Genomic DNA, 15,025 nt, shown 5'->3' on the forward strand with positions numbered 1-15,025 from the left:
ATTAAAAACCAAACGAGGGAATCACAATACAACATCAGTCCTTCCTAGTTTTAAAAGAGGCTTTCTAAATGTCACCAATCAAGTATCTGACCTGTAACTGTCAACAATTCATTCTTATGTGCCCCCTCTGGCAGGCTGGCAGTGGGGTGGGCAAGCCCCCCATGGGCTTCTGCCATCACCACCATCACAGCCACTTCCCCCACACTCACTTTGGAAACTGCACTGGTGACAGACCAGAAAGGCTTTTGGCTGCCTGCTATGTGGTTCAAACCGCACTGTAGCTGCTTAACCAGGCTGAAGTCATTATTCAGACTCTCCCAACCAGAAAACACAAAACCCCTTATTTCCCATCTAAAACTGTACACTGTAGGTCAGGGGATGGCCACTGCAAATTGCTTTTGCAGATATGTGCCGGCTAGGACGGAAACAATAACCCAAGCACTAACTCTTGCGTAATTAGCTGAAAAATGTCTACACTGAGTAACCATCAGTCTTTAAATGATGTGGTGTGTGTAACTCCCAACTGCCAGAGCTATGAAGCATCCCTTGTCATGGCCTTAACAGAGGGCATATATCCCCCTTAAACATCATTACTGCAATCCAAAGAAGGGTTAATATATGACTTTGCTGGAAGATCTTGAATCTTATAGCTTCAAGTATTTCTTTGTGACATGTACCCAGCAATAAATTCTCTTCTTAAAGGTTTGAGTGCTGGTCTGCGTAACCACAAGCATTTTATAAAGAGTTTTTAAAAAATTGCACGGGCTGCTCAGTAATTTGCATTTTATTTGCATATAAATAGGTTGGTAAAAGTGAATGAAATTTAATGATGCCTACAGAACTGTTTTTGAAAAGAGAAAAAAAAAACATTCTGCTGAAGTCCCCCCCAAACCATTCACTCAAAAAAAAAAAAAAATGCGCTTGGAATTTCAATGTTTTTATTCCTCGTCCAAAACTGAAACAGAATAAACAATGATAAGGCACACCGGAAACTGTGACAGAGCCAAGCAATTCGACCCTGAGGCCACACTTACAGGAGGTACGCCGTCCCCGACTGCAACTTCGCCCCTTCCCAGAAGCAGTCTAGAGGTGTGATGATCAAGCAAGGGTAAAGGTATTCTATTATCTGTCAAAGCAAAAACAAGAGGAGTGCATTAGGCTAACACTCGATGCTGGGGTTGTTTCCAGAAACTGTGAACGGTTTTTCCCTCTTTGTAAACAAGAAAAGCATGTACCTGATCCATGTAACCTGTCTCCGTGATAAGTTCCCCTGATTTGTAGCACAAATGTTCCAACTTCCACTGCCTATTGGGATGAAAAGCAGAGAAAAGTAAAACAACACTTCTTACCACAACGAAACGAGCTAAGAACTGAAGCAACAGGACTTATCAAAAGGCTGTAATTTCGATCACGCTGAAGCATCTGTCAAAACCAGCAGCGCTTTTGCCAAGCCGAAAGCTGGCAAGCTCGCTTTAATGAATAGATAACACTGGATCGTAATTAACATGTGGGGTGTTTATGTAAATGAACGCTACCGAAGTACTTGAAAAGTCTTGTTTCCTTAAGTGTTCTACCAATAATCTTGTTTACACCATTAATTTGCTTTTCCACATACATTAAACAACCTGCAGCGATCCAGTGACATTATCACAAATTCAAAATAAGTGGAGCTTGAGATAGTGTAGCAAGGGTTGGGATATCGTCAGGTGGGAAACCATTGCTGGCTTTTATTTATCTTTTTTTTTTTTTTTTTTTAAACCAGCAGATGTTATTTGTAGGTCAAGTCTGAGACATTCCTCCTCTTAAGCACAAATGTTATAAGCAGCCTCTGCCAAGTAGAATGATTCCCAGTCTGGTAGACATGACCTTAAACCCACGGCTTTTTAATGTGTTTAGGAAAATAAGTGTTAATCAAAAATAAAAGGATATTTGGAAAGAGAAGAGATGGGAAACCAAAGGGATGAAAATGAAAACTAATACACACATACCCCAAACTGCTCTATTTTATTGGTCTTCTTAGGAGGCCTGTCTTCACCCAAGGGCACTTTTTGAACTTGGCGCCCTCTTCCCTACGCTTCTTTCTAGAATTTTCCCATCTTTCGCTCAGTGCCCTTTAGAAAGTCTACTTTTTGTAGTAAGTTTTCTTTGCCTAATGCTGGTGAAAATGGCTCTTCATGTAGAGTCCTGGCTGTTATCCCACACCTGGGGTATGTAAGGTGGGCACTGCCCATGCCTGGCTTTGTCTGTGCCAACCTGTGATTGTATTTCTCATTCATTCACCATCTCTCCTTTCCTCTTACTTATCTACCTGCTGATCATGTAGGTCTCTCTTTCTCTCCACACACTCATACTCACACACTCGCACACACACACACACCCCTCATTAACTCTGTGTAGTGCCAGCATAGACTATCCAACATTACAAGTAGGTTTTCAATGCCATCTGATGAACCAGTTCTCTGTGTTTGCTTGAGGAAGACACTGTTGATCATTCACTGGGTGTGGATCCAGAAGAAGGGGTTTGAAACCTGGACTGATCATTTAATAACCTTAGGATCTTGGACAAATGCTCCATTTGATCTCACTTCAAGTTTTTTTTTTTTTCATCTAAAATATACATACATTGACTATGCAAGGGTTCATCTTAGCTTCTTTGAGAAGGATGTCACCGCACAGTAGGGAACCTTTAATCTTGTCCTCAAGCATGCGAATGACACATGCCTCAGAGTGGGTCTTAACATATGATGTATGTGGGGTCACCCGGGGCATGCCAAGAGCTTTATAGGGCCTTTGACTGCAACTCCTGTCATCTAGGCCAGGCAGCTACCTTCTCTACAGTGCACATCAGTGGTTGGAGGACAGCAGGTTGCTAACATCTGTCCACATCTTCCAAAGCTCACCTGACCTCCCCTGCTCCACCAGGGGCCACATATGCATGTGGTTCCTACCCTGAAGGGACTGACTGGATAGACAAGTCACTATAGATAAAGGGGAAAACATGTTAATTCTGTTCCAAAACTCTCTTAAAAGGTGTATGTATAAATCTACCTCACTCAGACATCCCAGAGAATTCCCAGGTAAACTCAACACCCAACCCCCCCATTTGCTTTGCAATTAATGTCACCTGTACATGCAAAGTAAGACTTCCTCCCCCTCCTCCTCCCTCTCCTCCCTCCCTCTGCCCTTTACACTGGTGGCTGAGATTACACCATCCAAAGAAAGATTCAGTAATGGAGATAGTTTACCAAGTGAACAAAATATTCAATTTGGGGGAAAAAATATCTTAAGCAGTGGGATAAAGATCAGCATGTAACCCCCACAACAGAACCGCATCCATTTGTGAACCACGCCAAGATACTTAGTCGAAATACATTGCAGAAGAGATGGCTCGGAGGTAAAGTGCACTTGCTGCCCTTGCAGGTGACCAGGTTTGATTCCCAACACCTACATGGCAGCGCACACTCTCTAACTTCAGTTCCAGACTGCACACCTGCACACATGGGGTACACTGACACACATGTAGGCAAACATGCATATGATATGGTTGACCACATACTTAATCTCAAAGATTGACATCTGGAAAGCTCTAGAATCTGAAACTTTTGGACTAAAGCATCATGCCACAAATAGAAAATTCCATACAATGAAACTCCATATTTTTTTGCACAAAAATAAGTACCAAAATATTATATAAGGCATATTGGAACATAAATCAGTTCTGTCTTCAGTCTTGGATCTTGCCCCCAAATAAATCTTATTACATACATGGAAATATTCCAAAATAAATTTATTTTAAATGTTTGAGATACTTCTGGGTCCCAAGCACTTTGGATAAGGATGATTCAATGTGTAATATTTTGCTTACAACCTCTAAAAACAAACCAACAGGGGGAAGTGATCAATGGTAGCACTGTGTAACATCGATGAAACCCTGGGTTCTAAAGTTATCAGAAAACTGTTGAAATCAACTTAATAATCCAAAGGCGAAGTTATTCCCGGAAGCACGAGGCCTACCTGCTGACCAGTGCACACAGCACAGCTGGCCTTACCTGTTATACATGTAGACATGCACACGGCTGGCCTGCAGAGCTGAGTCCAGGTGCTGTAGGAGAGCCTCCGTGGTCAGGACGTTAGCGCCTTCTTCTTTTGGAGTCTGTATCATGAGTTGAGGATTAAACATAGCCTCTTCTCCTATCTTCTGCCGGGTATAATTTAATTCTCGACTCACTCGTCCACCAACTGACAAACATGGACAGGTATCGATCAGAACAGAACTCACCTCAAAACCATTCCCTAAAAGACAGGTTCAGTAACTGGGAACAAACTGGAGATGAAAGTCGAGTGAACGGCAAGGCTGGCTTTAGGAACGACAAGTCTAATAAAAAATAATACTCTCTAAGCCCAGTGCTTGTCAAATACCCAAATCTACTGGATGCATTCTGACCAGACACCACAGGTCTAAGAGAGGAAGGGGTGGAGAAACACAATATACCTTTCTTTTCTCTGCAGACCAGACCAAAACATTTTTGGTCTCTTTTACTTACATCAACAATATGCCTACAGCACATTTTGTGATAAATGACGCAATTTACACTCTTCTAAGCAATCTAGCAAAGGTAACAAGGGAAAGTTTCTCCTCCGTGGAAAAGTCACAAGGAAGGCAGCCCGTGGGTGCTCAGAACACAACCCGTGGGCAGACAGACTGTGATTCCAGTCAGAAGGGCCAGGGGAACTCCATAGCAGGGGAACATTGGGATCACCTGGTCAGCATCCAAAAAACACAGGCCTCAGGTTCTCAGTCCTCTGGGAAAGTGTAACCTGTCTGGAAGCTCCCAGGTGCTGCTGGGCCTTCCACTGAGGCCAAGGAGGAACTCTATCCAGCACCGACTGACTCTTCTACAAGTTTGGCTAAAGCTAGGCATACTGGCATGCAGGCTCAATGGATGATTTTTAAACCATTGACTCTGGATCTCCTTTCTGTGTACTATGTACACTAAGAGTAAACCAACTCTGCTGAGAGGCATCTTGGGAAGACAGAGGATCTGCTCCCACGTGCGCACACACACAAGACAAAGGAAGCTGGTCTGAATAGTTCCCAAAGTCACCGATAAGCTCAGAGTTTCTGAGACACAGACCTCTGGCCATTGCTCAGAAAGAACTCGGTGATTGTCACTTTCCCACGAGGAGGAATCCTTTTTCTTCAAGTTTAGTATTCAAGGACATAAACATTTGGTTTGGGAAAGTAAGTACTGAGAACAGTGGGGTGTTTGGTTCTCTTGGTGTATTTTATAAACAGTGGGGGAGGCTAGAAAGCAAACAACGGCCTCATTAAGAAAACGAGTGCAGACTCTTGAGCTGGCAGGACCCGATGCGTGGGCCCAGAAGCCGCCAAGGCCACCATGGAGCTCAGAGGTGAGGCTAAAGGAGCGTATGGCTGTGGGAAGAGGGCAGCGAAGGGTTCATAAAAGGGATTCAAAGTGTGCAGATAGCTTAGGGAATGCCAGAGGGGGATGGCTGAGGCCTTTACCAATGTCGTTATAGAAAAGCAGGACTAGGGGTGTGGCTCGGGGCCTGCCTGGCATCTACAAGGTCCTGAGTTCCAGCCTCAGCACTAGGGAAACTCGGGAACAAGCCCTCTCGTCCTAACCAAAGACAGTCTCTTGTTCACTGTGGGCAGGCTTTCAGGAACCTAGCCAACTGAATTTTACGTCTGCCTGTGTGGAAACACTGGGAGCACCCCTGAAAAGCTGCAAGGCAACCCCACATCTGCACAATTTCTTCATTTCTCCTAGTGTTCTCATGTCTCGTACCCCAAACCTGGACTCCCCTTGCCTCCTTGTGACCAGACCCTGCTGAGTACACTGTGCTCCCTTGTGTTTTAAAATTAAAACTCGGGTGACTTCAAATCAAAAGGACAATAATAATAATATTGATACTAATAATATATTTTTAAAGCTAAAATAAAAGCAAGCCACAAAGCCGAGCCCCTCCCTCCCCCAACACACAACTGCTTTTACAGCAGAGCTCTCTCTGCGAATCAAGACCGTTTGACCAGACATGGGCCTTGGCCCACACGTCTCTATTTACAGCCCTCGACACAAACACTCACAAAGATAAGAAATCCACTGCCCAGCACATGACACACTGCTAAGGACGTCGCTGTGCACTTTCAAGCTAAACTCTCTGCATAGGGGGTTTCAGAAAGGATATTCTTGCCAGGTGGTGCACGCCTTTAATCCCAGCACTTGTGAGGCAGAAGCAGGAGGATCTCTGTGCGTTTGGGGCCAGGCTGACCTACAAAGCAAGGTTCAGGACAGTCAGGAATACAAAGAGGAACCCTGTCTCGGAGAAAAATTATTAAAAGCAAACAAACAAACAAACAAACAAACAAACAGAAAGGATAGTCTCAAAATAGAAAAATGTAATTCACTGGCCCTGTTATCACCCTATAGTGTATGTTAAAATAAATGCATTTTAAGCAACTGAATATCCATTCTATCATGGGGTTACATGTTTTTGTTTCCTTTGTTCTAGGGATTAATACTCATTATCTTTTTAAAAAGATTTAATAGTCCCAATCATTTATATTTGTGTGTGTGTATGGGAGTATGAGCTATGCACCTGAGTGTTGTACCCACAGAGGCAAGAAGACGACATTAGATTTCCCTAGAGCTGGAGTTACAGGTGGGTACGAGTTACCCAATGTGGGTGCAGGTTACCGAGTTCAGGTCATCTGCAAAAACAGTACGCTCTCTTAACTGCTTAACTCATAACCGTCAGTTATGAATCTTACCTATGTGACAATCAGCACCAGCCAATGCAAGATCATAACCATCAGTGATAAAGTAGGCCATGCATGCAGAAGAGTTGAAACTTTGCAAGAATGTGCGCTGCGTCCTACTGATGATAACTGAAAGGCTTACCTGTGCCTCGGATGCAGCGACATTTTAGGCCTAACATTTCACTTCGTATTTTATTTATTTATTTTTAAGTCTTTGGGACAAGGTTTCTCTGTGTAGCTTTGGAGCCTGTCCTGGAGCTCGCTCTGCAGACCAGGTTATCCTCAAACTGACAGAGACCTGCCTGCCTCTGCCTCCCGAGTGCTAGGACTAAAGACGTGCGCGGCTACTGCCTGGCCTTCACTGAATATTTAACTGAGTGTTTTTGCCAGATGACCGGCTAACTCACCCATAGTTGTTTAAACAGCTCGGCTCACCCAGCCAGAATCTATCTCCCTCTGGGTGCACAGGGTGTGTGGCAGGTGGTGTGTACTAAGGAGTAGTACTAAGGAGTGGACAGGACCAGGCACTCCTGTCTAAGGCTCTGCTCCAGGATGGTTACAGGACCAGTGGCATGAACAGGCGATGCCAAGAAAACCAAGTGTCATGAAGACAACTAAAGTGAGCTGGAAGACATCACGATGAAGCCTGATTTCTGAAAAGAGAGGATGGCTGGAACCCGGTGAGAGTGGGTGATGTCATTCATTGGCTTGCTCCAGGAGATTCAGCTCCTGGGGTAGACCAGGCACCACCAACTACAGCAGTATTCACCCTACGCTGTGAGCAAGCTAAGGAACGGAAGCCTCTCAGGACAGAGCTGTTTTACAGGCTCGCCTGACTCTTGCTGGCTATCTTGGCAAACGCCCATGGTGAACCAGGGCGGAAGGAGAGCCTGAAGATGCTCATTCATTACCTGACTGCCTTCCTGTTGCTCTGAAGTCCCACAAAACCCACGATAGATGATTACAGTCCTGCAGATCAGAGCTGGCCTATAACCTCTGACTTTAAAAGATCTGAAAGGCACAGGGGTTGGTGTGTGTGTGTGTATGCACGCACACGTGTGCGTGCGTGAGACCCCATTTACTACCTACAGCAAGTATCCAAGTTCTGTAATCTAAAATGAACTTGTTTGAGTTTAGGATGTAGTTTAGTGAAAGAAAGAAGGTTCGGCTGACATGCAGAAGGCCCTCAGTTCAACGTCAAGAATGAATGAAAGAATGAATGAGCTAAGAAAGTCAACACATTATATATTAAAGCCCTGGTCTCTTTCCCACCTTCAAGGTCAAAGTTCCTCTTGCATAGTTTTTAAATAAATAACCAAATTTCACCTATGTGAAAGTACCTAAGGAAAATGAGCCATAAAATTCAGCACTCCTCAGCTAGCTACAGGGTCAATGAACCACTGGACAGCTAGGACTGCTGAGTAGCGATCTATGAATATTTATCTGATTTCTTGAGTTAATCCACTTTCAGTTTTTTGTAATGCAGACTTCCTTGTTAAAAAAAAAAACAAAAAAAAAAAAAAAAAAACAAGGGCTGGAGAGATGGCTCAGTGGTTAAGAGCATTGTCTGCTCTTCCAAAGGTCCTGAGTTCAATTCCCAGCAACCACATGGTGGCTCACAACCATCTGTAATGAGGTCTGGTGCCCTCTTCTGGTCTGCAGGCATACACGCAGAAAGAATGTTGTATACACAATAAATAAATATTAAAAAAAAAAAAAGAGGGAAGTAGGAAGGGAAGGAGAAAGGGGGGGAAACCATGTGACAAGAAAAGACTTCCTAGACAAAGGAATTACAAACAGATATACGGGCTGGAGGGAGACTCAGCAGCTAGGAGCACTGACTGTTCTTTTAAAGGACCTGGGTTCAGTTCTCAGCACCCGTTCTGGGTGACTCACAACTGCCTTCAACTCCAGCTCTAGGTCTCTAATGCCTCTGGCCTCTTGGGTACCACATTTACATGCCCACATGCAGACCACACCCACAAACACATAATTAAAAATAATAAAGTAAAAATAATGTAAGTTCCACAGCTGAGGGTGTGGCTCCGTTGGCAGAGTGCTTCCCCAGGAGGTTAAGAAGAGACCAGGTAGGGTTCAGTCCTGTGATCCTAGCCCTCCAGTGCAGAGGCAGGAGGATCAGAAGCTCAAGGTCATCCTTTGCTACAGAGTGTCTTTAAGGGAGGACCAGCCTGGACTATGTGAGATCCTAGCTAGTTAACAAATAAACAGACTCAAGTGCATACACCTTACTGCGATCTTTTAATCCATCTTATCCCTAAATGTATTATCTCTAACAATAAAATAACCATTGGCCTCTCTGAAAGAGACTCAGGATCCCAAGACCCAAACAATCTTATGCATTTGTGACTCTGTCCATCTGCAGAGCTCTAAAAACACACACACACACACAAAAAAAAAAAAAAAACCACAAAAAAAAAATACACCGTTTGCTTAGAGAAACTTTGAGTAACTCCACCGACCCGGGGCCAGCTGTGTCTGAGCGCGAGAGCAGTTGACCAGGCCATAATGGGGCTATACTAATCCAACTACCCTGCCAGCTTCCCTACACCTCACAGGTAACTGTTTATCCCAGAGTATATTACAGTCCCAGCTTGAGCTTTGAGGATGTAGACAAATAGCTTCCCCCTTATTTACTGGACACATTTGTTGTGTCTGTTACTTTGTTGTCGCTAAGGAGGCTGTACTGTGTAATAGGACCCCATGGACCATGGCCTCATTTTCCTTTTGATTCTGACCCTTCTTTCTTTTAAATTCTCTATGTCATCCTCTGCAAATATAAAGCTGACACCAGTATTTACAAACGTTGCTCCTGCAAAGAATCTCTCAGTCGGGCTATGTCTCCTTTTCTCCTCAAACCATTCAGCATATCAGCATAGTTTTCCAAGGGAAGCATGGGGCGGGGCATTCAACCAAGCTATACCCTCTGGATGGGCACCATTCCAATCTACTGTAGACCAGAGTTTCTCCCCCACCACGTCCCCTGCTGGACAGCCACTGCCTTTCCTGCAACCTAAATAAAATCTCAGTGTCTCCAGGACTCACAATAAAAGCTTCTTGTGCCCCACAGAAAGATGATCTGAAGGTGGACAACAAGGTGGTGTGTTCCCCCCGTGAGCCAGCAACAGAGGCAAACCGGGACCGTGGTGCACACTCAGAATGTGTTGCACGAATAAATGAATGAATGGCCTCAGCCAGAGCTCGAGAACAGACAGTCATCTGTCCAAGATATTAATTCCCCCCAGAGCCCCAAAAAGTCAGTCAGTCAAAACAAATGACCCTTTCAGCCTGAAAAGCACCCACTCAGAGTCCAATTAGGAAAATGGGGTCTGTGCACATTCACATTTGATTAACCCTGGGAATTATCTAGCGGCCTCAAAGAGAAATTGTCACCCTCTAGTTGCTTCAGGTCCTTCTTTCAGTGACGTGACTAGTTACCAGGAGGCCAAAATACACACACGGCTAAGATGAAGGACTCTAAAAATCAGTGGCACCGGTTCATCTCTGAAGTGAGAGGGGTGGGACGACAACGACACGGTAGTGAGCTGGCCGAAAACTCAGGGTGAGGTTTTGTCTCTGTGCCCATCCACCCCTTGTGGGGAAGGGGTGCTGCTTAAAGGTCTGCCCCCCCCCCCATCAGGAGAGTAAGAAGTGCCTACCATGGGAAAATGCTGAAATCAGACAGCTCAAAGCACACCAGTTCCTCCTGAAAGGACGACCACACAAAAACCCGTAGAGAGCAAAACACATCCACTCACGCACTCACCCACCCGAAGACCACACCTCTGAGGGCTGAAGGCAGGTGAGTGAGTGGGCAGACACTCACCAGAGCACTGGGCAGGCATCCGTGCCCCGCCCACCCCCACTCCACAGACCAGTAGCTCCCAGTGCCATCTGTTACCAGCCAGGGCTGCTTCCTCTGAATGGTCTTCCCTGAGACCAACCCACTCAACCTGTCGGATGCAATCTCGTCAGCCCAGCACTCGGCCACCAGGCCTGCTGCCTGCAGCAGCTCCCAAGACAACCTGGCATCTGCTGGTGGCCCCTTCTCCCTCAGTCACAAGGGAATGGTATGTGTGCTCTCACTCAAACCAAACTGCCTAAAGGTCCCAGCCAGACACATTTCTGTCCCTCACTGTGTGCTTGCCGGGCTGGGAAGTGCCCCAAGTTCACAAGAATGCACAACCAGTCAAGTCTGTTTATCTGCAGAAAAGTGAGCAGAAAGGGAGCACCTCCAGGAGGTGAAACCGGAAACCAGCACAAGTGATTGCATCTAGTTAAGGCCTGAGTTCTTAATTTAAAAAAATAAAAAGGGCTGCCTGGCATAGTGGTGCATGCCTTTAATCCCAGCACTTGGGAGGCAGAGAAAGGCAGATCTCTGTGAGTATAAGGTTAGCCTGGTCTACAGAGAAAGTTCCAGGCCAGTCAGGACCACATAGTAAGTCCATCTCAAAACACCAAAATAAATAGCAAGTAACAGAAGGGGGTTAGGATCACTCCGTCGGTAATACATTTGCCTAGCACATACAGAGCGGAGCCCGGTGATTCTTGTGAGTCAGAAGTTCAAAGCGATCCTCAGCTACATGAGACTCGGTCTCAACAAAAGAGAAATAGAAAGCACCCAAACACAAGCCTTTGATGGGTATGGCTGTGGCATGACACCAAGCCCAATTCCCATCTTAGTGAAGCTGACTTCATTTCTGTTTTCCCTAGTCTTCTGAAAGTTTGTATCCAGCCTCTTCTCCTTGTGCAGGCATGCAGGAGAGAAAGCGCAGTCCCCACCTTTACAGGCAGGCTCCCCGGACTCCGGGAAATGCCACACTGGCCTTGTCTGTACATCTGTGCAAGGAGACATGCAGCACCGGGGGCCACTTTCATGATTTTGTTGCCATCAGGATTAGCTGGATTAGGGGACGGTACATAAGGACCCCCTGGTGCCAGGAGGAAGTCTCATCACCGGGTCAGCATGGTGTGTGAACCATATTCTGTCAACACCACCACGTCTTTCAGCCACCAACCAAAAAAGTGGGGGAGGGAAGAACAGAGGAGAACTCTCCGGGTGGAAAATGTACAAAACCTCACTGCGTCCCGAACAGGCGTTTCAAAGAGGGAGCCATTCAGGGCTGGTCTTTCAAGCAAGGACCCCACTTGATTTTTTTCTATTTTATCTGTAAAGAATTTAGTGAGTCTGACAGTGATTACAGACATAGGAAATGCTGCAGCCCACAGTGGGGTCTCTCTCTCTCTCTCTCTCACACACACACACCCCCTTTCACACACACCCCTTTACACACACACACACACACACACACACACACACACACACACACACCCTTTCCCTAACTTTAAGACCAGTACTTCAGGCAGAGTCCAACCAATGAAATCTTGCCCTTTGGTCAGAACTCGCCCGCCCAATAGTCCCTTTTCCCTGAAGAGGAAAACAGCGTCCTACCCAGTCAGGAATTCTCCCCACACTTAATGTGAAGGAAAACAATGTGGGGAGGAGAGGCAAGCAGGGCTAACAAAAACCACAACTTCCAAGCCCTTTTATAGCGCAGGGCCTGGAATTCCCCTTCCCCTTACTGGAAACCCTCAGGTTCATTTTCCCACCTACCCCCCAGCCATACCCACTCATGAAGACCTGCTTGAAGGAAGGATCACTTGTAGAGAAAGTAATGGGACGTCTGCAAGTGTGCACAAGCATGGGTATGTGTATGCAACGTTACCGAATAGTTCCTCTTGCACAGAACTGGGCTGTTCTGTCAAAGCAGTACCTGTTATATTTCTGTCTTTCTCTTCTGTTTGGCGTATTCACCACCGAGAGAAAAGGAGGTAAGCTTTGGCGGCCCTGACCTGCAGCTGGGACACAATACTTTCGCACAGCCCTGCCGACCCCTGACATAAATTTTACTCCGCAGCTGGCACTTACACACTCAACATTACCATATGTATAGCTGCGCCGTGCTAATTATGCTAATCACCTGTCTAACTCGCTGCTGCGAAAAATGGTTGTATTTAGCAGTCCAGTGCTTACCAATGCAGCTTACTGTGTGGCTGAAATGTACATTCAGACGGCCCTGAATGGCAAGATTTTTCCACGTTGCTGGCTACATTCAGGCCTCAGAAAAATTTATTCAAGTCAACTGGTTTCGGTCCGCAACAAAAAAGTTACGAGAGAAAAGTGAGTGTGTTCTTGCCCTAACATTCTGGATCTGCTTGCAAGCAAAATGATAAATCAATTGGTGTGGGAAACAAAAAAGGGGAGAGATTTCTTTGGGGAGCCCATGTGAAACTGTAGCCTATTTTAAGAAAAAAAGAGAAGAAGAAAAAAAGGGGGTCATCCTATCCCCCAAATCTCTAGAGAGAGCAGCTAACAGATATTTAGTCCTAATCCAGAGTCTCTCAAATTGCAAGCACTGGTTGCAACCGAGCCAGGTGTTAGATGTGCTTTTCTGGACCACATGTAGATTAAAATGACGCGTGATTCTTGACATATTTTAAACTAATTATAACAGTATGACAATTTCCTTAGGGGAAACAGGTAAAAACAAATAACCTCTTGGGCAGCTAGGAAAAAAAATGGTTTGGTATTTTCTTCCTTAGGCTGAGTGAGGCCTTCGTGATGTTTAACTATTTTGTAAAGGTTTCTGGTTTCCCAGTGAAGGGGCAAAGGAAACTGAGCGAGTGGGAGGGAAAAGGTGGGGGTGGGGAGGATGGGCGACGGGGGAAGCAGTGGGGGAGCCTCTATTTCTGTAATCTCAAATTTCCTGTTTTTACCATTATCATTTCTTCAGAGCATGCTATGGATGGCTTTCTTAAATCAGGAAAATATTAGACCACTTATTTTAACAATTGCCAAAATCCGATTTCCTCCTAACTCACAAACCCGCCTTCTTCACTGCGAGTCTGGTCCTTCTGAGGAAGGCTGAATACACATTCTGTGGTCTCTCTAGACGTCCCCATTCTTAACTGTTTGCAGCACTGTAAAAACACCTGAGTGTGTAGTAGCCAGAGGAGCCCAGCTACCCCCACCCCCCTTGGCCAGCAGCAGATCCTGGTTTCCTCTAGTACGCACAGCAAACAGGAAAGCCCTGCATCTGACATGGGATCTTGAGCCATACACTGCAGCAGCCCTGTGATAAATCTTGGGCTTAAACTTAGAAGGTGAACCAACATGGCAGGCTTTCTCTGACACTGTAGGAGGTCCCGAGGAGAGCTGGCCTATCTCGGTCTTGGTTCCCCTCACCTTTCAACTTAACTAAGAGCAGATGGCAAGAACAGTGTTTACAGTAACTTAAGGACGCTCCTCCTCAAAGAATATAGCTTTCTCCCTACTCATTCCCAACCCCCAACCTATTCAACTTTCCTTTGTTTGTTTGTTTGTTTGTTTGTTTTGGCAGCAGTAGGGCTAGAACTCAGGGTCTGGGGCACGCTAGCAAGTGCTATACTACTGAGCCACATCTCCAACACCCTGTACGAAAGGCAAGTTGCTTCTCTATGGTGTTTTAACACAGGACGCTGCTTGCGGCCTTCCAAAGAGTTAATATATCTGGGTTTTGTGCAGCCCCTAACTCAAGCGGAACGACTGTGCTGGGTGGACAGACAGCCAAAGGCCTGCTCTGCTCCTCTGGGTCTCCTGTTCTTCTTAAATAGGAGACGGACCACCCTGCCTTGTGGCACGGAGCAGTGTTTACATTGCAATCCTTGACTATGTAATACATCTGGCATTTTTGGGCAGGATCCCTGAGCTGGTAGCCAGAAGCCCTTAAGCACACTGACTGAAAGCCTGTTTCCAGGTCCTTCTGCTGTCTTCTGTCCATGCCTGGTCAATAGCTGCTCCCCTGAGCACATCTGCAGAAGCTTCTTTTCGTCTATCCCAACAGGAGGGATATAACGCGTATACCGTGACATGCATGGACACCTGCTTCTTCACTATAGCATCACCGCCACTGACAATAAGTCCCATGAAACCCACAGGTAAGGTGAACTATTCAGGCCAATTCACAGCTGGGTTTCTGGATTACAAGGAAGGCCCTCCCTTCCCATATGAAATCTCTCCAAGAACCTTGTCTTTGTCCACCAAAGAAAGTTTCCCTAATACAAGGCAACTGTTTTGCCAACTATGTTATAAATTCCAGTTAAATCCCAACACTACCACCCTAACAGCGACCCTCGACAGACAAGGATGCAACTTTCTGGACACCTCCCAACATTCAGGCAGTTTCT

General features: G+C 45.7%; 1 protein-coding gene across 3 annotated transcripts in view; it reads right to left on the reverse strand.

Annotated features, from left to right (window-relative positions):
* The window catches only part of Ptch1 (patched 1), a 65,658-nt gene that overhangs the window by 34,966 nt on the left and 15,667 nt on the right, over positions 1-15,025 (reverse strand). For all 3 annotated transcript variants that reach the window (XM_057787032.1, XM_057787030.1, XM_057787033.1), the window contains exons 3-5: positions 4,050-4,239; positions 1,236-1,305; positions 1,035-1,126 (exon numbers count right to left, since the gene is read on the reverse strand). In XM_057787032.1, the coding sequence (XP_057643015.1) occupies positions 1,035-1,126; positions 1,236-1,305; positions 4,050-4,239 (352 nt within the window). The remainder of the gene's footprint in view (positions 1-1,034; positions 1,127-1,235; positions 1,306-4,049; positions 4,240-15,025) is intronic.

The sequence above is a fragment of the Chionomys nivalis genome, chromosome 13, assembly GCF_950005125.1.
Source record: "Chionomys nivalis chromosome 13, mChiNiv1.1, whole genome shotgun sequence".
In the NCBI taxonomy this organism is placed as follows: domain Eukaryota; kingdom Metazoa; phylum Chordata; class Mammalia; order Rodentia; family Cricetidae; genus Chionomys; species Chionomys nivalis.